The sequence below is a fragment of the Hypanus sabinus genome, chromosome 17 (genome assembly GCF_030144855.1).
Source record: "Hypanus sabinus isolate sHypSab1 chromosome 17, sHypSab1.hap1, whole genome shotgun sequence".
NCBI lineage: Eukaryota > Metazoa > Chordata > Chondrichthyes > Myliobatiformes > Dasyatidae > Hypanus > Hypanus sabinus.
In genome coordinates, this window is record NC_082722.1 from 51,799,097 (window position 1) to 51,823,516 (window position 24,420).

Genomic DNA, 24,420 nt, shown 5'->3' on the forward strand with positions numbered 1-24,420 from the left:
ATGTGCGGAAGTTAGCAAGTTTTTCCTAGTGGGTGGTCGGGAGGGAGCTGCTGACACAGAGTCGTGCGTACCCTGACGGACGGGCCTTTTCGTCTCATAAATCTAAAACACCATGATGGCCCACCTCTAAAATCTTTGATTTTCATTTTGGTGGCGATTGCTTTAGCCTTCAGTCTGATCTGCACGGTGGAAACACCGCGGCCACCTGCTCTCTGTGTGTTAACCCAGTCTTCAAGAAAGTTTTCAAGTTCGGGCCATCTGCTATGATTACCTCTGAAAGCTTTCGTTGTCTTTTTGCATTGACTCAGTTCTTCACGCTGGCGTCTCCACCGTCTCACCATCGATTCATTTATGCCAAGATTATGTGCAGCAGCTCGATTTCCTTCTTCAACTGCCAGATTGATCGCCTTTAACTTAAAAGCTGCATCATATGCTTTTCTTCGAGTGTTTTCCATGTTGATGAGGGTGAGTACAAATGACTGATTTACAATAATTTAATTGTGAAAGTGCGCTTGATTTATCGTACAATTTCATTGGACCTCTGTGAACTACTCATCAATTTTATTGGTCTACTGTTACGAGGCAAAATGTTTTTGGCGGCATGAAAAAAAAACATGCATTAGCCACACCGTAGTATAGGCCGCAGTGTTCCCGCAGTGTTCAAAGTGTGGGAAAAAAGTAACGGCTTATAGTCCGGAATTTACGGTAATATAGTTATGTTGAATATTGTTATTTATTAACATTTTGAAGGAATATTCAAATTCTAAGCTTAATGTGTTTTAACAGTCAAATACTGTATATTGAAATATCTTGATTTTATCATTTTCATGTCATTAGTAGTTTCCTTTGTCTAAAGTGTACATTATAATTAAATTTTGTAATAGAATTAAATTTGTATTTTTGTGGTACCTATTCTTTGCATGTCAGTTTTTTATTTGGATGGCAGTTACAGAGCTGGCTTAGGCATGAGGTGTTAACATATTTCCATCTGCCACCCAAGTTAAGAACAGACCTCTAGAAATATCTGTTTTGTGTCTGGAGCAACCTTATTGTATGCCAGTCCAATGGATGCCAAAAGTTAAGGCAGATCAGGATAAAGCAAACAATGGAACCAATTAATTTTGTGTAAAAGTCACTGCATAGTAAATCCACAATGGACTCAATAAAATCTTGTAAATCTTATTTCTAAAGTAACTTATTTTTTTAATTCTTAATTTTCTTCTAATATTTGTATATCTGTGCACTTACAATGCCACTGTAATTTCTTTTGGGATAAATAAAGTATATATGTATCTATCAATTAATCAATCTATAATATTGATACTAGAAGAGGAAACTGAATCCAAAAATTCTGGGGATTAAGAACATGAAATTTAGAAACAGGAGTAGGCCACTGTCTCTTCTGCCATTTAATACTTCAGTGTTTTTGTAACCTCAGCTCCTTTTTCATAATTATTTAACAACTGGCTTATGAAGTATATAACTCTGCCTTAAAACTAATCAATCTTTTCTTCAAGAAGCAGAGTTGCAAAGATTTGAAGCCCTCTGAGAGAAAACATTTTGCCTAATTTTGTCTTAAATGGCTGATACTTTATCAGTGACCCATATGTTTAATTTCTCCCACAAGAGGAAATGTCCTGTGGCGACCCACTTCCCAGTGCACTCGAACCGGCTCACAAAGTGGCACACGCCGGCATTGAGGCCGGTCCCAAAGAGGGAGCCAAGTCTGCTTCACCAGCAAGGAGAAAAGCCCACGCGCAGGACGGGACTGTGAATATGTGCCCCCTACAGTATTCCCGCCCGGGGAGGGCGGGATCAGGAAGGCTTTAAAGTGAGGCCGCAAAGTTTGAATAAATCTCTTTTGCAACTGCAGCTCACGGACTCCGTGTCGTTATTGCAGCGCTGCGTGTAGCACACCGCTGCAATTGGTGACCCCGACAGCCCCAACGATATTTGGGCTGAAGATGAACGACGCTGCATCTGTTCATGCAGTTTCGTTAAAACTGCCAAGCTTCTGGATGCTGCGACCTCACCTATGGTTCCAGCAAGCAGAAGCCCAATTCCACGTTTGGCAGATAACCTCAGATGACACATGTTACTACTACGTGGCGAGCTCCCTCGACCAGGACACAGCAGCCCAGGTTGAGGAGTTCATACAGTCGCCCCCAGCGGATGGCAAATACACAGAATTCAAAGCCTTGCTCATAAGGACTTTCAGACTCTCACAGCGCAAGCGAGCTGCCCGCTTACTGCACCTGGATGGTTTGGGAGACAAGCTGCCTTCGGCTTTGATGAATGAGATGTTCTCCCTGGCCGGAGGTCACAAGCCCAGCCTCATGTTTGAGCAGGCATTCCTGGAGCAGCTGCCTGAGGATATACACCTGCTGCTGTCCGATGCGGATTTCCGCGACCCCCGGAGGGTGGCGGCCTGGGCAGACGTGCTGTGGAAAGTCAAGAAGGAGAGTGGGGCGTCTGTCGCACAGATCACCAGGCCACGCTCCCAGCAGCAAACCAGACCAGGCATGACCGTAGAGCCCGCTAATCCCAGAGGCAGGGGTGAGGAGGCCAACGAACAATGGTGCTTCTACCACCAGCGGTGGGGCGCAGAAGCCCGCCGCTGTAGCCCGCCCTGCAAGTTCCCGGGAAACGCCAGGGCTAGCCGCGCTGATGGCTATGGCGGCTGGCCATCGGGATAGCCTCCTGTATGTCTACGACAAGCGGTTGGGACGCGGCTTTTTGGTCGACACCGGAGCCGAGATCAGCGTCTTGCCTCCGACGAGTTACAACACCATTGACTTCCTGGGCCACAGGATTACTAAAGACGGGGCAACCCCTCTGCCCGCTAAGGTAGACGCGGTCCACCATTTCCCCTGACCCAACACACTCAAAGGCCTTCAGGAATTTGTGGGTATGGTAAATTTCTACCACCGCTTCCTCCCTTCAGCTGCCCGAATCATGCGCCCCTGTTCGCCCTGATGTCGGGTAAGGGCAAGGACATTACCTGGGACGTGGAGTCCGCCGCCGCTTTCATTAAAACCAAAGAAGCCTTAGCAAACGCCGCGATGCTAGTGCACCCCAGAACAGACGTCCCTACTGCCCTCACAGTGGACGCATCTAACATAGCAGTCGGTGGAGTGCTGGAACAACTCATCGAGGGTCGCTGGCAACCCCTGGCGTTTTTCAGCAAACACCTACAACCACCCGAGCTCAAATACAGTGCTTTCGACCGGGAACTGTTGGCGCTATACCTGGCAATCCGGCATTTCAGGTACTTCTTGGAAGGTAGGCCCTTCACCGCGTTCATAGACCACAAACCGCTTACCTTTGCGTTCACGAAGGCATCCAACCCCTGGTCGTCCCGCCAGCAGCGACATCTGTCCTACATCTCCGAATACACGACGGTTGTCCGGCATGTCTCGGGAAAGGACAATGTCGTGGGGGACGCTCTCTCCCGCCCTAACATCCAAGCCCTGTCCCGGGGGTAGACTATGAAGCACTGGCACAGCAGGCAGACGAGGAGATCCCTAGTTACAGAACCGCAGTCTCCGGTTTGCAGCTCCAGGACCTCCCCATAGGCCCAGGTGAGAGGACCCTACTCTGTGACGTCACTACCAGCCAACCCCGTTCCGTCGCCCTGGCAGCCTGGCGGCAGCGCATTTTCAACTCCATTAACAACTTAGCGCACCCCTCCATCAGACCCCTCCCCTCCGTCCGGATGGTTTCCAGCAGGTTCGTTTGGCACGGACTCCGCAAACAGGTCAGTGAATGGGCCAAAACGTGCATGCACTGCCAAACATCCAAGGTGCAGCGGCACACCAAAGCCCTGCCACAGCAGTTCCATCCCTCCCACCAGCGTTTCGACCACATTCATGTGGATATCGTGAGCCCCTGCCAGTGTCGTGAGGAGTACGGCACCTCCTGACCGGTTCACAAGGTGGCCAGAGGCGGTCCCGCTCACCAACACCACCTCCGAATCTTGTGCCCGGGCATTGATTGCCACCTGGGTATCTCGCTTTGGTGTACCAGCCCACATTACCTCCGACAGAGGAGCCCAGTTCACCTCCAGCCTGTGGTCAGCTATGGCCAACCTTTTGGGGACACAGCTGCACCTCACAACTGCCTTCCACCCACAGTCAAACGGACTAGTGGAGTGTTTCCACCATCACCTGAAGTCGGCTCTCATGGCCCACCTGCGAAGAGCCAACTGGGCGGACGAGCTTCCCTGGGTCCTGCTCGGAATCCGCACGGCACCCAAAGGGGATCTGCACACCTCGTCGGCCGAGTTGGTGTACGGCGCACCCCTGGTCGTCCCAGGGGAGTTCATACCAGCCCCAAGGGCGCAAGAGGAAGAACCCGCAGCAGTCCTGGGCAGACTACGCGAGAGGGTCGGTAACCTGGCCCCCATACCCACTTGGTGGCATGGGCAGAACCTGACCTGCGTACCCAAAGACCTGCAAAACTGTAAGTTCGTTTTTGTACGATGGGGCGGACATCAGGTACCGCTACAGCAGCCCTATGAGGGGCCGTTTACGGTGATCAGAAACAACGGGTCCACATTCGTACTGGACATTGGGGGGGAAAGAGGAGGTTTTCACAGTGGACCAACTCAAACCGGCCCATGTGGACGTGGCGCAGCCGGTCGAGATTCAGGCACCACGGCGCAGAGGCAGACCTCCCAAACAGAGTCTGACCCAGACTGTGGACATTGGGGGGTGTATCACCGGTTCTTTGGGGGGGGGGGGGTTATGTGGCGACCCACTTCCCAGCGCACTCGAACCAGCTCACAAAGTGGTGCGTGCCGGCATAGAGGCCGGTCCCAAAAAGGGCACCAAGTCTGCTTCACCAGCTAGGGGAAAAGCCCATGTGCGGGACGGGACTGTGAATACACGCCCCCTACAGCATTCCCGCCCAGGAAGGACGGGATCAGGAAGGCTTTAAAGCGAGGCCGCGGTTTGAATAAATCTCTTTTGCAACTGCAGCTCACGGATTCCGTGTCGTTATTGCAGCGCTGCATGTAGCACACCGCTACACTTCCTCCATTCCATCCACCACATGTCGAGATCCTCAGAATTGTGATAGATTAATTTTTCATCTTCTAAACTCCAGCAGACATAAATATTAGGTAGGCTATGTTTTAAGGCAATCCTTCCACGACGTGTATTAAACTAATAAATCTTCCTGAAACACATTTATATCTTTACTAAGGATACCAATTCTGTACACATTGCCGTCACCTATGTAATTGAAGTATATTCTTCCTACTATTGATTCAATCCCGCAAGCAATAAATGATAGCCTTCATTTGGTTTCCTTATTTGCTGTACCTCCATTGTGACCTTCTGTGTGTTCTCCCCTAAGTCACTCCATATCCCTCTGTATCTCTAAGTTCTGCAATCTCTCACCACATCAGAATCACTTAAAAGATGTGCTTTTTAATTCATTTTTGCTGGATATTTCCCCGTGTCTACATCCCTTTGTAGCATCCTTGTACTCTCCTCACAAGTTATTTTTCTACCTACCTTTGTGCTATCTATAAATTCTGTAACCATCCCTTTGGTCCCTTCATCTAAATTTATATAAATTGTAAAATGTTGAACCAAAATTGTTGAACCACAGAACCACTGTCTGTCACGCATCTTTAATCTTGCCATCAGATAAAGACCATTCATTCACACCTCCTGTTTACTGCTGATTAGTTAATCTTCTGCCTGTACTAATATGTTATCTTCTATTATCAGGAACTTTTATTTTTCATGGAAACTTTTCAATATGACGTCTTATCAAACCATCCACTGCTGTCTTTGATCAGCAGTGGCAAAGCTAGTAAAGCTGCTGTTTATCAGGTCCATTGAGCCAGGTTCAATCATGGCTTCTGGCATTGCCTGTGTGCAGTCTGCAAGGTTTCTTTACAATTTACTTCAACAGCCCAAAGTTCACATGGTTTGGTATATTAATTGGCCTCTAAATTGTCCCAACTATGTAAGGGAATTGTAGAGTCTGGGCCAATAAAAGTGAATATGGAAAAAATAAAATAGGAATAATGTAAGATCCCAGTCAGAGCTGTTCATGTCCCAGCAAGTGCACATTTCTTCCAGATAGCAGGGAATGAAGGTTGACTCTGGTGTTTTGGCTTGCAAACTGTGCATATACAAGAATTGGAGAGTTGGGTGCTGGCTTTTGATTCTGGGCCACATGAGACAAATATAAATTCATATTTTCACTTTGGTCATTGTTTTCTTTCTGCTGTTTTTGAATTTTGCAGGGATCATTTGTGGCATTGGATATTGAAAAATTAAAGCGTGCAATTGATGAAGTGAAACAAATTATCTTAGATTTGCCTGAACACTCTGAGAAGCAGAAAGATGCTGTTGTAAAACTTATTCATCTTCGACTCAAGCTACAAGAATTAAAGGTTTGGAAATGCGCATAAAAATGATGATCTTTGCAATTTTGTAAGTTTGAGGGAAGTATAATTCTACAAAATCACATGCAATTCTGCTAGACCGTAGAAACGCTGGACAAAGTTTTGGAACTGGCTGTTTGAAAAGGGGAAGGCAATTAAGCAGTAATTACTTTGTCAACTTGCTGGTGAAATATGTAAGGGCATGTGAAATGTAGTAACTTTTAGGAAGTATTAAACAGAAAAAACTGAGCGAATGAAATTTAGTGCGGGAAAATAAAAAGTGAATCTTATTGCTAAGAGCAATAATGAGAAGCATTAAACTAAGTGGTACAGTTAAAGGAGATGTACAAGCAGAGACATCCAGACATATGCAACCAAATGTTTGAATTAGATGGAATAGATAGAAAAAACAGAAAACGTGGTGTGATTTGAGAAAATTGCAGTTATTCTCCTTAGAAGATTTGCTTGAAAAGGGACTTGGTTAGAAATATACAAAATCAGAAAATCCTTAATAAAGTAAATAAGATGAAATAGAAAATCCACAAAACATTGCTTGAAAAGGTTATACTTTCAAAAATAATTTTATTAATTGAAATAGAAGCATTTACTACAGGCCCATAGAAAACGATGTTGCTTAAATTATATTCCTAACCACTCATGCTAGTGCTATTATCAACTATTTCAACAACAATCAGTAGCTTGCATTGTGTAATGGTATTATTGTTATAAAATAAACACCTTGCTACTAGTACATAATACAAAGAAGTGACCTTAATGATTTTTTCTTTAAAAGGGTCTGGAAGGAAGAGCAACACATGGAGTGATGTTTAGAAGAAATTTCTGAGGATTGGGTATAGACACCTCCAACAATGGTTATGGATGATGGGATGAAGATTTGAGTCAGAGAAATAGCTTTACTTCTGGAGAAGATAGGAGGATATAGAAAAGATTAATATACAGTACTGTGCAAAAGTCTTAGGCCTTCTGGTGCCTAAGACTTTTTCACAGTACTGTATTTGTCAATGCGGAACAGAGAGTGAGTATGTAAATCTGGCAGGAGCAAATGATGTAAGGGTGGAGTGCCGCTGGAGAGGTGTAGGACAGGTGGCAGAGGAGGAGTGCTAGGGTTGGGAGGGTGCATTTAGTGTGGGTGCATTCAAACCCAGCCCTGAAACACCAGAAAAGGTTTTGATTCCAAACAATTGGTTTGTCGATCATTACAGAATGTGTCTCTGGTGTTTTCTGCTCCCTCTCCTCTCCCCCTTTCCCAACTATAATTTCTCTCCCCCTGCACCCTTCCCACTCTCAGTCCACAATAAAAGCAGATATCAGCATCAGGTTTATCATCAGACACATATGTCATGATTTTTTTTTGTGGCAGCAGTACAGTACGTTGCAAAGGTCCTAGGTACCCTAGCTATTTACTGTGCCTATAAAAGGTATTCATCATCCCCACTCCAGAAATTTTCATGTTTTATTGTTTTACAACATTGAATCACAGTGTATTTATTTTTTTTAACACTGATCAACAGAAAAAGACTTTCATGTCAAAGTGAAAACAGATCTCTCCACAGTGATCTACAAATGTAAATTAATTACAAATATAAAACACAAAATAATTGATTGCATTAGTATTCACCCCCTTTAATATGACACACCAATTGGTGTGGCCAATTGGTTTTAGAAGTGACATCATTATTAGGTACACCTGCACACCTGTTCATTAATGCAAATATTTCTAATCAGCCAATCACATGGCAGCAACTCAATGCATAAAAACATGCAAAAGGTTCAATTGTTGCTCAGACCAAAATTTTGATCACATCTTCCCTGTGATCCATTATGGAGAGATTTGACAAAGTGCAGATGGTAAAAGAAGGATGACATGCTTTCTCTCCCAAATGTTATACTCAGTGGAAATGTTCTGATTCCAAAATGGCCCTGAAATTATAATTGGTACCCATTGAAGACCAAAACATAACCCGGAATCTGCCAGGCTGAGAGGCAGCAGTAAGGTTAGAATTTTCAGTTCAATATTCAGGGTTATAGCAAGAGTAGTTCTTATGTGTTTGTGCTGTGCACTTCATTGTTTGTTTTATGTGGCAGCAGCCATTTTCTATATGCGTGCTGCAGCCAGTAGTGAACTGTCCAGAACCACACTGGTGGAAGATAGAAACTCAAGAGATTCTGCAGATGCTGGAAATCCAGAGCAACATACACAAATTGCTGGAGAAACTGAGCAGGTCAGGCAGCATCAGTGGAGATAAATAAACTCTCAAATGTTTCAATCCGAGACCCTTCTTCAGGATACCAGGAGATAGGCATTTTATAAAATTGAGACAATTTTATTTTTCAGTATGGTTTGAGGGATATGTATGTATATAATAATCATCCCCAAAATTTCACCTTGGAGTGTTTTAAACATTTTGGCTTTACATTGCAGGGTCCAGAGCAGTAGCACACTGGATAACACAAGTCTTTGGTTTCAAAGCATTTCTCCTTTACATTATCAAAATGACTTTATCCATTCTGCTTGGCATAAGCAAATGTCCCTAGGTAGATTGTGACAATCTTTTGTAAAATGTATTATTAGAGTTTTATACTAACAGTAATTTTCAATTTTAAAATTTCAAATAAAATAGGTATTAGCAGAACTTGAATAAAAAGCCCATGTTAATATGGCCTTTACTTAATTGAGGCAAGAGAAATGAAATGTGAATTTAATGAGATGAGTCAAAATAGTTCATTATCTTCAGCTGTTCCATCAATGCTCTTCCTTGTATCCATAAGTTTGCTAACAATTACATAATATTCAACTTAATTTGCAACTCCTCTGCAAATGAAGCAGACAGTAACGATACCGGAAAGTACATGGTAAATAACATCTGTGCCTCCCTTATCAATATTCATGGTTCATCATTGACCGGCCACATAATACCATTGCTAAGGGTAGATTCTCCTAGCACACACCAAGCATTTCCACTATCAATAGGTGCAAGTTTAGGAGTATGATGGATTAAACATGATTTGCCACATGAGTATAGCACCAATAATGTGCTATCCGGGACAATGCAGCTGATTTTCACAATCATCAGCCCCCCAAATACTCTTTCAGTATATCACTAAAAAAATACAGGGTGCAGTGTGCACCAAGAATTAAATACATTCAGTTTTTCCGATAGCACCTCCCAAGCCGGTGATCATTATTACCAAGGACAAAGGGAGCAGGTGCATTGCACACCACCACCTGCAAATTTCTCTTCCTCCCAGTGATGATAAAACCCCGATGTTTCAATTTAATAATGATGGGATAATCATTTTAAATCTTTTTGTTATCCATTATAGGACCCTGATGAGGATGAACCAAATATTCAAATTTTGCTTGAACATCGTTTCTTCAAGGAGAAAAGCAAAAGTGTCAAACAGTTCTGTGACAAGTGTGGCACCATTATATGGGGTTTGCTGCAAACATGGTATACCTGCACAGGTGAATACTTGCTATATAGCAATTTGTATTTCCCTAGTTCTATTTAGAATGACAATTGTAATCATATTTAGTCAGTTTATATTTGAACACAGATTTTCAAAGAAATGTATATTAAGAAGCCACTGTAGTATTTTGTAATACACTTATGGTTACCATGATTGCTAGTTGTAAGAAAAGATGACTTAATTAAATCAATATTTTATGTAAGATCTGTTTTAAGTTGACCTGTAGACTCTACATTTCTGAAATCAGAACTTGAAGTTTGTTTGAAAGAAATTTAGCTGTTTTCTGGCTTGTTCTTACAACTGTCAACAGAAGTTATTGAAATGGAACCTTGTGTAGTCGGCTTCAATTTAAATCACAATTACCTGTCTTGGACTTAATGTGACTTAGATAACGCAAAGAATCTTTGTATCTTAATGCAGTTTTAAGTGACAGATAAAGGTTGTTATATCTGACTTGTGTTCAGAAAAGATCAAATAATAAGCAGCAAATAGTGGTCAACAGACTGAACAGAATTTCTAGGAAACATTGACCCATAAATTGGATTTTAATTGTATAATATCACATTTATAATTCCATTAACTTGGAGAACCAAACTGTTCATCTTTAGCTAATTTAGTTTCCAAACCTGTACACTAGAAATCTGGTGTAAATTCTTAATTCTGAAGCAAAGTAATCTTGAGCAGAAATAGATGCCCCTCAAAAGATTAAATACAGTAGTTTGAGAAGCTGCGATTTCTGCCTTGGAAGTTGCAAGTAACCATTTTTAAATATTTAATTTTGTTGCTAGGTTGTTACTACCGCTGTCATAGTAAGTGCTTAAACCAGATTACCAAATCCTGTGTAAGATCGAAGGTTAGCCATCAGTCGGAATTTGAATTAAACATCTGTCCAGAAGTGGGACTGGACAGACAAGATTACAGATGCTCAGACTGTCGACATCCAATATCCCTTCGTGAGTATTCTGTTCTAATATGCTTTGAAGTATCGAATTATTTAAAGCTGTTTATTTGAAACATATTCTGCTAAAAAGGGGGAAGGTTTTTTGCCAAAATTTGATTTTTCTTATCTGTAAGGTAGTAAGATATGTATCTTTATTCACTGCTATTCTGTGAAGAAAAAGTTAGCAATTTTATATAAAAGATTTCTGATTAATTTTGTATTTCCGTAGCTAAGCAAATCTTTCTTGTAGATCTTAAGAGCATGATTGAGCAATTAAGAGCACTTTGTAATTTATTTACCTCACATCATGTGGTTTAGGTGAGGTCATCCATGATGTGAACTCCTGGTACTTGGTGCACTTAACTCTCTACAGAGGAGCTGTGTATTCACAGAGGAGGATGGTCCATCTGCACCTTCCTGAACTCCACAATGATTTTCTTGGTCTTCTCTGTGTTCAGGCTTGTGTTGTTTTTTTCTCACACCAATCCACCAGTTGCTCCACTTCCTCTATACGCTGTCTCGTCGTTGTTCTTGATAAGACCAACCACTGATGTGTCATCCACAAACTTGATGACCCGGTTTGAGCTGGATCCAATGACACAGTCATGAGTCAACAGTGTGAGTAGCAGCAGGCTGAGCACACAGCCTTGGGGTGAGCCTGTGCTCTGCATAATGGGAAGAGGGATGTTGTTGCCCACATTGACTGACTGTGGCCTTACTGTTAAGAAGTCCAGTATATATTGCAGAGAGAGCTGTTGAGGTTCATCGAGAACCATTTCCCCACCAGTTTCTGGGATATGGTGGCATTGAACATCGAACTGAAAGCTATAAACAGCAGTCTGACATTTTCCGGGTGGGACAGGACAGAGTGGAGGGCAGCGGCTATTGCATTGTCAGTGGATCGAATTGAGTGATAAGCGAACTGGAAAGGATCCGGTGTAGCCAGGAGAAATGCTATAATGTGCTCCATGACCAGCCACTCAGTATTTCATAATTGTTGATGTTAATGCCATCATGCAATATTCATTTAGGCAGGCTACTGTCGCTTTCTTTGGCATAGGAATGATGGTTGCTGCCTTGAAAATGGAGAGGACAATGGACAGAGAGATGTTGAATGTATCCATCAGCACCTCTGTCAGTTGTGCTGCACAGCCTTTCAGAACTTGACCTGGTATATTATCAGGCCCTGCAGCTGTGTGTGGGTTGACTCTGGTCAGGGTCGTCCTCATCTCTGCTTCAGCCGGGCGGAGTGTCTGCTCCCCTGGGGGAAGGGGTGCCTTCCTCTCAAGCACTTTGTTCTACAGACGTGAGTACTAGCTTTTCAAAATGTGCTAATCTCATGAAATCTGTTGTCCTTGAACTCCAACAGTTACTCCAGCCTGATATTTGTACTTTCACATGTCTGGAGCAATTCTTTTTGTACCAGGTCCTGCTCATCTTTGCTCCCATTTAGGTAATGGTTCTTTTGCAGATTCTCAGTCATGTTTCTGGATTCCTCCATATTCTTCTCATGTTTGATATTCCCTATTTCAAGAACTCACCCAAATACACAACTCTAGCTCTGATCGTTTGTGAACCTCTGAACTGAATCATTCCATTGTTAGTGGTATGCCTCCAGTTGCCAAAGCCTAGGTCTATCATCTCTAACTCTCTCCCTCTTTTGTGCAAGTTAGAATATATTTCTTGTTGACCATTTACAATGATATCTATTTAAGTGGTTCCACAAGAGTTTTATTAGTAATACTCTTATGAAGTGAATTTGGACATTTCTTGCTTCTTGTGTAATAGGAAGAGGAACAGGTCAAGCATACAATCCCTCTTGATGAGATCATCCCTGATCTTTTTCAAGCTTGAACTCCTCATCTATTCTAATTCCACATAGCCCTGAATTGTCTAAACTTTCAAAAATGTATTTATCTCTTTAAAAAAAAACTCCACAAACCTTTGGATAGAAAATTACATGCATTTACATGAGAGGTTAAATGACTGAAACCTTATTTTGCAACTATGTCTTGTCAATTTAGAACTGGAATTGTCTTGTCCTATGCTCCAGCTTAGGATCTTTCATGTTTCATTAAGATCACCCTCTTTCCTCAGCTAAGTATCACATAAGTGAAGGGTATGCTTATTTCAAAAGGACAAGTCTCAGCTTTAAAGATTGTGCTTGTTTAAATGTATTTTTATCAGTAGATAATTATAAAGGAGTACTGTAAATGTAATGTATTACATTGCTGTTCCTGTATTTTGCATTGTGAATGATAAATGTCTGAATGCCATGCAGAAGATCTGTCGCTGGAGAAATTCATTCCAGGTATGTGCCAATCAGGTGGGTGGATGATTTATGGTAGGTTATTTTCCAAGATAAGCTCTACTAGATTATATACATTCCATCCTTCATACTGAAACATTTGTTATCTTTATTGTCATGGTTCTGTGACTTGATAATTGTACTTTCAATTTTTTGGCACCTAATGTGAACTTGTGCTATCCTCCTCATTTTGTGATAGCTCTAATCACAATTCATTTTGTAATATGAGCCCTTAAGTGGATATTTTTTAATTCTCTCAAAGACTTGTAGTCATAACTTTGACATACTGCTTGACTAGGTACACAAAATAAAGTATTTTCTATTGGAAGTGAGCAATTCTGCAAATTAACATTTTAAACATCTGTTGCCCCTAGAAACTTTTAATATTGAACTAAAAACATTGTTCTGCTAACCTTCTCTTATTTCCTGCTTGATTTGTTTGTTGCCTTTTACCTGTGCCTTTCTCATCTGGATTTTTAATTTGTACTTCAGGTGGTGTGCCTGCTGAAGCACGAAAGTGTGATTACACAGGCCAGTATTACTGTAGCAGCTGCCATTGGAATGATGTAGCTGTCATTCCCGCCCGTGTCATTCACAATTGGGATTTTGAAGCCCATAAGGTGGGTGACATTGATGGGAGAAGAGAGAACTTTGCATTTGGGAACAAGAAAATCTAGTAGCAGTCTGAAAAATTAAAGTGAAACCTTTTTATTTTGCAAATTGTGGAACATGTAAGTTGGCATTTAAAATAATCATAGAATCCATATGCATAACTTTCAGATATCTTTTAACTCTGCAGATTCTTTAAATGATAAATTGGTGTACAAATAGAAAGTATTAGCGTTAGTAATAGAGTTCTTCAGGCCAACTTATTCATGCTGACCGAGGTGCCCGTCTAAGCTAGTCTCATTTTCCTGTGTTTGGCTCATACTCTTTAAACCTTTCCTATCCAAAACTCCCCGAGTGATGACACTTTCATGATACTAATAATCTACATAGGGATAGACTTTAACTTAAAATAAAAGTTCTTTAATCCATTTTAGCAGTATTTCATGTTAAGAAAGTTTGGTTACGTTCTGAGAAGGAGAACATCAATATATATGTACTTATAAACCACACAAAATGCTGGTGGAACTCACAGGTCAGGCAGCATCAGTGGAAAAGAATAAACAGCCGATGTTTCAGGCCAAAATCCTCCTTTAGGAATGGAAAGGAAGGGGAAAGATAGGAGGTGGGGAAGGAGGACTAACTTGGAGGTGGTAAGTGAAGCCAGGTAGGTGAGAAAGATAAAGGCTGGAGAAGGAATCTGATAGGAGAGTAGAGTGGACAATGGGAGGAAGGGCACCAAGGGCAGGTGATAGGCAGATGAGGAGAAGAGGTAAGAGGCCAGAGTGGGGAATAGAAGTGGGAAGGAGGGAGGAAAATTGTCAGAAGGCAAAATCAATGTTTATGCCATCAGGTTGGTTGGAGGCTATCTCCAAACAAGTCTTCTAAATGCAAATGGATACCTAACATCTGCTAATGTTTGGTAGCTTTTGATACTTGGAGCAGACTGATTAATTTTGTTTTTTTTTATTACTAGGTGTGCCGACATAGTATGAGGTATCTCACACTGATGATATCTCGGCCAGTATTGAAACTTCGAGCAATTAATCCACTTCTCTTCAATTATGTGGAAGAACTGGTGGAAATTCGAGTATGCTTAGATCTAAGATCTATCCTTTGTACTTGTATCCAGGAATGCAATGTAATTTTCTGGTGAAAACCACCAACTGGAAAGTATAAAGAAATTGCAAGCCAAACAGCTTAAAGCTTGGAGATTCTGGCAGAAATTGTAACCCAAAATAATCCATACTTCAAAACTTACAAAGTGATAAAAGGAAATCCTGAAGCAATATATTAAGGGAAAATTGAACTTAATTAACTTGATTAATTATTTGTTGTAATGGAGAATGTTCATAAAAATAATGGTGTATGATGTATCTTTACACACAATATACGTTGAGCGAAGAAGCTGCAGTTAGACATCTAGCCCTTCTGTGCTGGTTCTGCCATTGAATAGATCATGGTTTTCTTTTTTTTAAAACTTAATGATATTTACTTCTACCAACCCAAATCCCTTGATTTCACAAATCCTCAAAAACCCATCTGTCTCTAGTTTGTTACCTCTATTCCCTGTTTTGCTTCTCATCTCATACATGAATGGCTAATCTCTCGTTCTAAGTACCATATCCAAGAGGAACATCATCACTCTGACTATCCTGTGAAATCTCTTAGTCTCTGTTTTTCTGCGCTGGCATGATCCTCTAAATGAATCTTCCTGGGACAATCTTACAGGCAGCACCTCCAATCTTATCCACAGCAGGACACTATTTGGTGATCTGCACTCCCTTGTTTGTGAAGGTATCCCTTCTCTGGTAAGGAAACCAGTTCTGTACAGAATACTTTGGATGCAATTTCAGCAGGATTCTATATAACTGCAAAAGGCGCCTTTACTCTGATTATTCAAATCCTCACAGTAAAGGCCAGTGTATTATTTGTTCTTGATTGCTTGCTACATCTACACATTAATTTCCAGTGATTTGGGTACAAGAGCTCCTAGGTCTCCCTCAATCCCACACTTTTTGAGCTATCACCTCTTGAATATTTTGCCTCTGTTTCCTGTCTGCAAACTCTGAAAGGACTTACAAAAGATGTTTACAAATTTAAAATCTTGGGCTAAAAGGTACACTGCCTGCATAGGTGCAGAATTAAATTTGAATTGGCTACAAAACCTATCACTGGTGGTTTATTAGAGTGAATGGGAGCAGATAGTGATTACTATAAAAAGAGTTTGGTTTTTTATAACCTGGTGATGCTGATTTGGATTAGAGTATGCAGAAGACACTAAGCGATGAAATATAGGAAACGATGAGGATAGATTTGATTTTATGAGAACATAAAACAGGGACAGGCCCTTGGGCCCCAATGTCTGTACTGACCACGATGCCAATTTAAACCATACAACTGCCTGAATGTGGTCTATAATTTCCCCATTCTCTTCCTATGCATATGTGTACCTAAGTGCCTCTTTTAAACCTTGCTATTAAATCTCGATATCTACCATTTCCCTGACAACTTGTTCCAGACATCTACACTTTTTTTTCTCTCTTTAAGAAAAACTTTCTTGTAAATCTCCTTTAATGGTAAACGTAATAGAAATTATTTTTGATTTAAAGCATTCCATTATTCACTTGATTATTTTGTCTTCATTTTATCGTACAACTCCTATTGCGTCTTACTGGAAGTTGACCTTTGCTAATGTAATTTAGTTGGTGACATTTATTGTCTTTTTGATGCAGAAACTCCGGCAAGATATCTTGTTAATGAAACCATACTTCATCACTTGCAAAGAGGCAATGGAGGCAAGACTCTTGTTGCAGGTTAGACTTCACTAAAACTGATTATTTGATCCTGTAATCTAGATTCAAAGTTGAAATCAAAGTCAGTTATTTTCCGTGATCTCTATTTTTTGCCAATAAAGTTGTGAAGAAAAAAGAATTTTGTCAGATTTTTTAAGATAAATAATTGCGTTTAAATATTTGCATTTGTAGTTACAGGATCGACAGCACTTTGTGGAAAACGATGAAATGTATTCTTTACAGGATTTAATTGACATTGCCACTGGCCGCTTGAGCTGCACTTTAACTGAAATCCACACCATCTTTGCTAAACACATTAAACTGGATTGTGAGGTACAGTCAGATAGAAAATTCCTTAAGTCTTTATCCGCCAAAGGGGATGGTAACATTTGGCAACCCGACAATGAGAAAATGTTGCATGTTTTGTTTCATTACAGTGTTATTAATGTGTAAGAGTATCACTTTGTCACATTCTTCAATTCTGTTTTGAATATTCCTGCATGCAAATGTGGTTCTGTTAATTTTGTTGCCTAATTCATTTAAGCAACATGATTAACAATTAAGAGTAAAAGGAGATGCTTCTGGAAACTCTGGGCTTGATTCTTTGCTTTAACTGTGAAATTTTTGCTCAATTGCTTTTTCAGGTTTTCAAACATACAGAACTGTTGGAAATAACCAGCCCAGGGCAGCTTCTATGCTGAAGTTTCTAATATCTGCCATGCTCTTTCTTATTAAAGTATCCTATAGCTGGCTTTTTTAAATTGCACTCTCATTTGTTAATAACATTTCCATCAAAAGAGCTGGGTGTGTTCCTTCAGTTGCTCATTTGGATGAAGCAATGAAAATCTGAGTCAGGCAAACCATTTGGTTTGGACTGTATTACATCGATTTCTCAAACCCCCCCCCCCCCCCCCACTTCACCATTTCCCCTCCCCTTTTCCCTCTTTCACCTCATCTCCTTCTCTGCCCATTGAGTCCTTCTGGTGCTCTTCCCCACCCCCCACTATTTTCTTTCTTCCATGGCCTTCTGTCTCACCTATCAACTTCCAAGCTCTTTACTTCATCCCTCCCCCTTCAGATTTCACCTATCATCTTGTGTTTCTCTCACCCCTTCCCCCACCTTTTAAATCTACTCCTCATCTCTTTCTCCAGTCCTGCTGAAGGGTTTCGGCCCAAAACGTGGACAATACTCATTTCATAGAAGCTGCCTGGCCTGCTGAGTTCCTCCAGCATTTTGTGTCTGTTGCTTGGATTTCCAGCATCTGCAGGTTTTCTCTTGTTTGTGATTGGATTTCTTAACTTCAGTTTGGTAGGGCTGTTGAACAGTGATTCTTAGTCCCTATTGTCAGAATCAGGGTTATTTTCACTGGCACGTGATGCAAAATTTGTTAACTTAGAAGCAGCACTTCGATGCAATACATAATCTAGCTGAGGAAAAAATATAATAAAGTAATAAACAAACAAGTAAATCAATTATGTATATTGAATAGATTTTAAAAAGGTGCAAAAAGAGAAATACTGTATATTTCTTTTTAAAAAAAAAAGTGAGGTGGTGTCCAGAAGATTCAATGTCCATTTAGGAATCAGATGGCAGAGGGGAAGAAGCTGTTCCTGAATCGCTGAGTGTGTGCCTTCAGGCTTCTGTATCTCCTATCTGATGGTAACAGTGAGAAAAGGGCACATCGTGGGTGCTGGAGGTCCTTAATAATGGACGCTGCCTTTCTGAGACACTGCTCTCTAAAAATGTCCTGGGTACTTTGTACGCTAGTACCCAAGATGGAGCTGACTAGATTTACAACCTTTTGCAGCATTTTTTGGTCCTGTGCAGTAGCCCCTCCTTACCAGACAATGATGCAGCCTGTCAGAAGGCACTCCATTGTACAATTATAGAAGTTTTTGAGTGTATTTGTTGACATGCCAAATCTCTTCAAACTCCTAATGAAGATTAGCTGCTGTCTTGCCTTCTTTACAGCTGCATTTATATGTTGGAACTAGGTTAGATCTTAAGAGACCTTGACACCCAGGAGCTTGAAGCTGTTCACTTCTGATCCCTCTACAAGGATTGGAATGTATTCCTTTGTCTTGCCCTTCCTGAAGTCCACGATCAGCTCTTTTGTCTTACTGACGTTGAGTGCCAGGTTGTTGTTGCAGCACCACTTAACTAGTTGGCATATCTCACTCCTGTACGCCCTCTTGTCACCACCTGAGATTCTACCAACAATGGTTGTATCATCAGCAAATCTATAGATGGTACTTGAGCTATGCTTAGCCACACAGTCATGTGTATACAGAGAGTAGAGCAGTGGGCTAAGCACACACCCCTGAGGTGCGGCAGGGTTGATCATCAGCGCGGAGAATATGTTATCACCAATCCGCACAGATTGCAGTCTTCCATTTAGGAAGTTGAGGATCCAATTGCAGAGGGAGGTACAGAGGCCCAGGTTCGGCAACTTCTCAATCAGGATTGTGGTGGGAATAATGGTATTAAATGCTGAACTATAGTTGATGAACAGCATCCTGATGTAGGTGTTTGTGTTGTCCAGGTGGTCTAAAGCAGTGTGGAGAGCCATTGAGATTGTGTCTGCTGTTGACCTATTGAGATGATAGGCAAATTGCAATGGGTCTAAGTCCTTGCAGAGGCAGGAGTTCAGTCTAGTCATGACCAACCTCTCAAAGCATTTCATCACTGTCAATATAGGTGCTACCAGGCGATAGTCATTAAGGCAGCCCACATTATTATTATTCTTAGGCACTGGTGTAATTGTTGCCTTTCTGAAGCAAGTGGGAACTTCTGCCCATAGCAGTGAGAGGTTGAAAATGTCCTTAAATACTCACACTAGTTAGTTGGCACAGGTTTTCAGAGCCTTACCAGGTACTCCATCAGGACCTTCTGCCTTGCGAGGGTTCACTCTCTTTAAAGACAGCCTAACATCAACCTCTGAGACGGAGATCACAGGGTCATCAGGGGCAGCTGGGATCTTCACAGCTGTAGTTGTGTTCTCTCTTTCAAAGCGGGCAATAAAGGTGTTGAGTTCATCTGGTAGTGAATCATCACTGCCATTCATGCTATTGGATTTCACTTTAGAAACATAGAAAATAGGTGCAGGAGTAGGCCATTCAGCCCTTCGAGCCTGCACCGCCATTCAGTATGATCATGGCTGATCATCCAACTCAGAACCCTGTACCTACTTTCTCTCCATACCCCCTGATCCCTTTAGCCACAAGGGCCATATCTAACTTCCTCTTAAATATAGCCAATGAACTGGCCTCAACTGTTTCCTGTGGCAGAGAATTCCACAGATTCACCACTCTGTGTGTGAAGAAGTTTTTCCTCATCTCGGTCCTAAAAGGCTTCCCCTTTATCCTTAAACTGTGACCCCCTCGTTCTGGACTTCCCCAACATCGGAAACAATTTTCCTGCATCTAGCCTGTCCAATCCCTTTAGAATTTTATACGTTTCAATAAGATCCCCCCCTTCAATCTTCTAAATTCCAGTGAGCATAAGCCTAGTCGATCCAGTCTTTCTTCATATGAAAGTCCTGCCATCCCAGGAATCAATCTGGTGAACCTTCTCTGTACTCCCTCTACGGCAAGAATGTCTTTCCTCAGATTAGGGGACCAAAACTGCACACAATATTCTAGGTGTGGTCTCACCAAGGCCTTGTACAACTGCAGTAGAACCTCCCTGCTCCTGTACTCAAATCCTTTTGCTATGAATGCCAATATACCATTTGCCTTTTTCACCACCTGCTGTACCTGCATGCTCACCTTCAATGACTGGTGTACAATGACACCCAGGTCTCGTTGCATCTCCCCTTTTCCTAATCGGCCACTGTTCAGATAATAATCTGTTTTCCTGTTCTTGCAACCAAAGTGGATAACCTCACATTTATCCACGTTAAATTGCATCTGCCATGAATTTGCCCACTCACCTAACCGATCCAAGTCACCCTGCATCCTCTTAGCATCCTCCTCACCGCTAACACCGCCGCCCAGCTTCGTGTCATCCACAAACTTGGAGATGCTGCATTTAATTCGCTCGTCTAAATCATTAATATATATTGTAAACAACTGGGGTCCCAGCATTGAGCCTTGCGGTACCCCACTAGTCACTGCCTGCCATTCTGAAAAGGTCCCGTTTACTCCCACTCTTTGCTTCCTGTCTGCCAACCAATTCTCTGTCCACATCAATACCATACCCCCAATACTGTGTGCTTTAAGTTTGCACACTAATCTCTTGTGTGGGACCTTGTCAAAAGCCTTTTGAAAATTTAAATATACCACATCCACTGGCTCTCCCCTATCCACTCTACTAGTTACATCTTCAAAAAATTCTATAAGATTCGTCAGACATGATTTTTCTTTCACAAATCCATGCTGACTTTGTCCGATGATTTCACCTCTTTCCAAATGTGCTTCAATAACTGACTCTAGCATTTTTCCCACCACCGATGTCAGACTAACTGGTCTATAATTCTCTGGTTTCTCTCTCCTTCCTTTTTTAAAAAGTGGGATTACATTAGCCACCCTCCAATCCTCAGGAACTAATCCAGAATCTAAGGAGTTTTGAAAAATTATCACTAATGCATCCACTATTTCTTGGGCTACTTCCTTAAGCACTCTGGGATGCAGACCATCTGGCCCTGGGGATTTATCTGCCTTTAATCCCTTCAATTTACCAAACACCACTTCCCTACTAACATGTATTTCCCTCAGTTCCTCCATCTCACTAGACCTTCGTTCCCTTACTATTTCTGGAAGATTATTTATGTCCTCCTTGGTGAAGACAGAACCAAAGTAGTTATTCAATTGGTCTGCCATGTCTTTGTTCCCTATGATCGATTCACCTGTTTCTGACTGTAAAGGACCTACATTTGTTTTGACCAATCTTTTTCTTTTCACGTATCTATAAAAGCTTTTACAGTCAGTTTTTATGTTCCCTGCCAGCTTTCTCTCAATCTTTTTTCCCTTTCCTAATTAAGCCCTTTGTCCTCTTCTGCTGGTCTCTGAATTTCTCCCAGTCCTCAGGTGTGCTGCTTTTCTTTGCTAATTTATATGTTTCTTCTTTGGACTTGATACTATCCCTAATTTCCCTTGTCAGCCATGGGTGCACTACCTTCCCTGGTTTATTCTTTTGCCAAACTGGGATGAACAATTATTGTAGTTCATCCATGTGATCTTTAAATGCTTGCCATTGCATATCCACCGTCAACCCTTTAAGTATCATTTTCCAGTCTATCTTAGCTAATTCATGTCTCATACCTTCAAAGTTACCCTTCTTTAAGTTCAGAACCTTTGTTTCTGAATTAACTATGTCACTCTCCATCTTAATTATTGAAGAATTCCACCATATTATGGTCACTCTTACCCAAGGGGCCTCACACGACAAGATTGCTAACTAACTCTTCCTCATTGCTCAATACCCAATCTAGAATAGTCTGCTCCCTGGTTGGTTCAGAAAACCATCCCGCATACATTCTAAGAAATCCTCTTCCTCAGCACCCTTACCAATTTGGTTCACCCAATCTATATGTAGATTGACGTCACCCATTATAGCTACTGTTCCTTTATTGCACACATTTCTAATTTCCTGTTTAATGCCATCCCCAATTTCACTACTACTGTTAGGTGGCCTGTACACAATTCTCTCCAGCGTTTTCTGCCCCTTAGTGTTATGCAGCTCTACCCATATCGATTCCACATCCTCCAGGCTAATGTCCTTCCTTTCTATTGCTTTAATCTCCTCTCTAATCAGCAATGCTACCCCACCTCCTTTTCTTTCCTGTCTATTGAATATCCCTGGATGTTGAGCTCCCATCCTTGGTCACCCTGGGGCCATGTCTCTGTGATCCCAACTATATCATATTCATTAATAACTATCTGCAATCCCAAAATTCACCTTGTAGGACCTTATCCCATTTTTTACTTATATCGTTGGTACCTATCTGCACCACGACCACTGGCAGTTCACCCTCCCATTCCAGAATGTCCTGCAGCCGCTCAGAGACATCCTTGACCCTTGCACCAGGGAGCCAACATACCATCCTGGAGTCTTGTTTGCAGCTGCAGAAACACCTATCTATTCCCCTTACAATCAAATCCCCTATCACTATAGCTCTCCCACTCCTTTTCCTTCCCTCCTGTGCCACAGAGCCACCCATGGTGCAATGAACTCAGCTGCTGCTGCCTTCCCCTGATAAAACATCTCCCCCAACTTTGTAGGAAGTAATGTCGCGTAGACGCCGCCAGAGTTGCCGTGCATCTGATGTCGCCTCCAACCTCATTTGAAATTGTTTATTCGCCCTTGAAATAGCCCTCCGCAAATCATACCTGGTTTTCTGGTACAGGCCTGGGTTGCCAGACTTGAATGCCACATATCTAGCCTTTGTCATCCATTGTTCACTTCTAAAGATGTGCTAGCATAAGCAAGGAGATCAAAACTTCTGCCAGGTGTTTCCATGTACTGAAGCCATCTACGTAGTTAACCAATAGTGGCCTGTATAACAAACCACACAATGATGATGCAAAAATAATTGGCAATTAATTATGTACATGTGATTCCTCCACCCCAGTCCACATTTTGGGGAGATCAGAGGGAAGATTGTGTTGCTAGAAAGCAGCCCATGTCCTGATTTTTCTGTAATGCAAAGCTGCGCTCTGTGCATGCTTCAAGGAAGACAAGTTGGAAAGAATATTTACTTTTCCACATATTTTATGGAAGAGAATTTCATATTCTACATAATTTTTTTGGATAGTGATATGTGAGTTCTGTAAAGGCAAATTTCCATATCTGGTCAATTATTATGCAGAAGTCACCTGTATTGTTTCATTTAATTTCTTATTGAAACAAGCCATTTAATGGTGTTTCACTTGTCTGTAGTTATGCAGCAATGTGTATTCAGTCATACTTAGATGAGCAAACATTCTGCTTATGTATAATGGGTGATTGAAAATTGTATCATATAATTTGTAATTGCATGTCAAAATATATAATGTTAAGACATTGTTCCAACAGTTGTATTAGCTATGTTTAGAATGATGAATGTGGATTTGCTTGCTGGATTTATAACATGTAAATAAGTTTGAGTTTTGTCACTCCATTTGCAGCGATGTCAGGCTAAAGGGTTTGTCTGCGAGTTATGCAAAGAGGGAGACGTACTTTTTCCATTTGACAGCCACACATCTGTGTGCCAGGATTGTTCAGCTGTTTTCCACAGGTTGGTACAGAGGTCTAATTTGCTTCATTGTTTAGCTGTTCTAGATGTTTGTACTCATTTCACAAATTTTAATTATAGATTTTAGAATTTGCTTCAGTTATGGACAATAGACAATAGGTGCAGAAGTAGACCATTCGGCCCTTCAAGCCTGCACCGCCATTTTGAGATCATGGATGATCAACTACTATCAATACCCAGTTCCTGCCTTGCCCCCATATCCCTGGATTCCCCTATCCATAAGATACCTATCTAGCTCCTTCTTGAAAGCATCCAGAGAATTGGCCTCCACTATCTTCCAAGGCAGGGCATTCCAGACCCCCACAACTCTCTGGGAGAAGAAGTTTTTCCTTAACTCTGTCCTAAATGACCTACCCCTTATTCTCAAACCATGCCCTCTGGTACTGGACTCTCCCAGCATCTGGAACATATTTCCTGCCTCTATCTTGTCTAATCCCTTAATAATCTTATATGTTTCAATCAGATCCCCTCTCAATCTCCTTAATTCCAGCTTGCACAAGCCCAGTCTAACCTCTCTGCGTAAGACAGTCCAGACATCCCAGGAATTAACCTCGTGGAGCAGCGTCTAAAGCCAAGCATAATGGAACATATTTAATAGATTGGGGATTATCTTTGATCAGGATAAATTAATTAACAAAATT

The 24,420-nt window shown here is 41.6% G+C and overlaps 1 protein-coding gene across 2 annotated transcripts in view; it reads left to right on the forward strand.

The window, feature by feature from the left end:
* The window catches only part of def8 (differentially expressed in FDCP 8 homolog), a 50,617-nt gene that overhangs the window by 19,488 nt on the left and 6,709 nt on the right, over window positions 1-24,420 (forward strand). For both annotated transcript variants that reach the window (XM_059993052.1, XM_059993053.1), the window contains 8 exons: window positions 6,263-6,412; window positions 9,749-9,890; window positions 10,684-10,848; window positions 13,636-13,763; window positions 14,726-14,839; window positions 16,485-16,565; window positions 16,737-16,877; window positions 23,652-23,761. In XM_059993052.1, coding sequence (XP_059849035.1) covers window positions 6,263-6,412; window positions 9,749-9,890; window positions 10,684-10,848; window positions 13,636-13,763; window positions 14,726-14,839; window positions 16,485-16,565; window positions 16,737-16,877; window positions 23,652-23,761 — 1,031 coding nt within the window. The remainder of the gene's footprint in view (window positions 1-6,262; window positions 6,413-9,748; window positions 9,891-10,683; window positions 10,849-13,635; window positions 13,764-14,725; window positions 14,840-16,484; window positions 16,566-16,736; window positions 16,878-23,651; window positions 23,762-24,420) is intronic.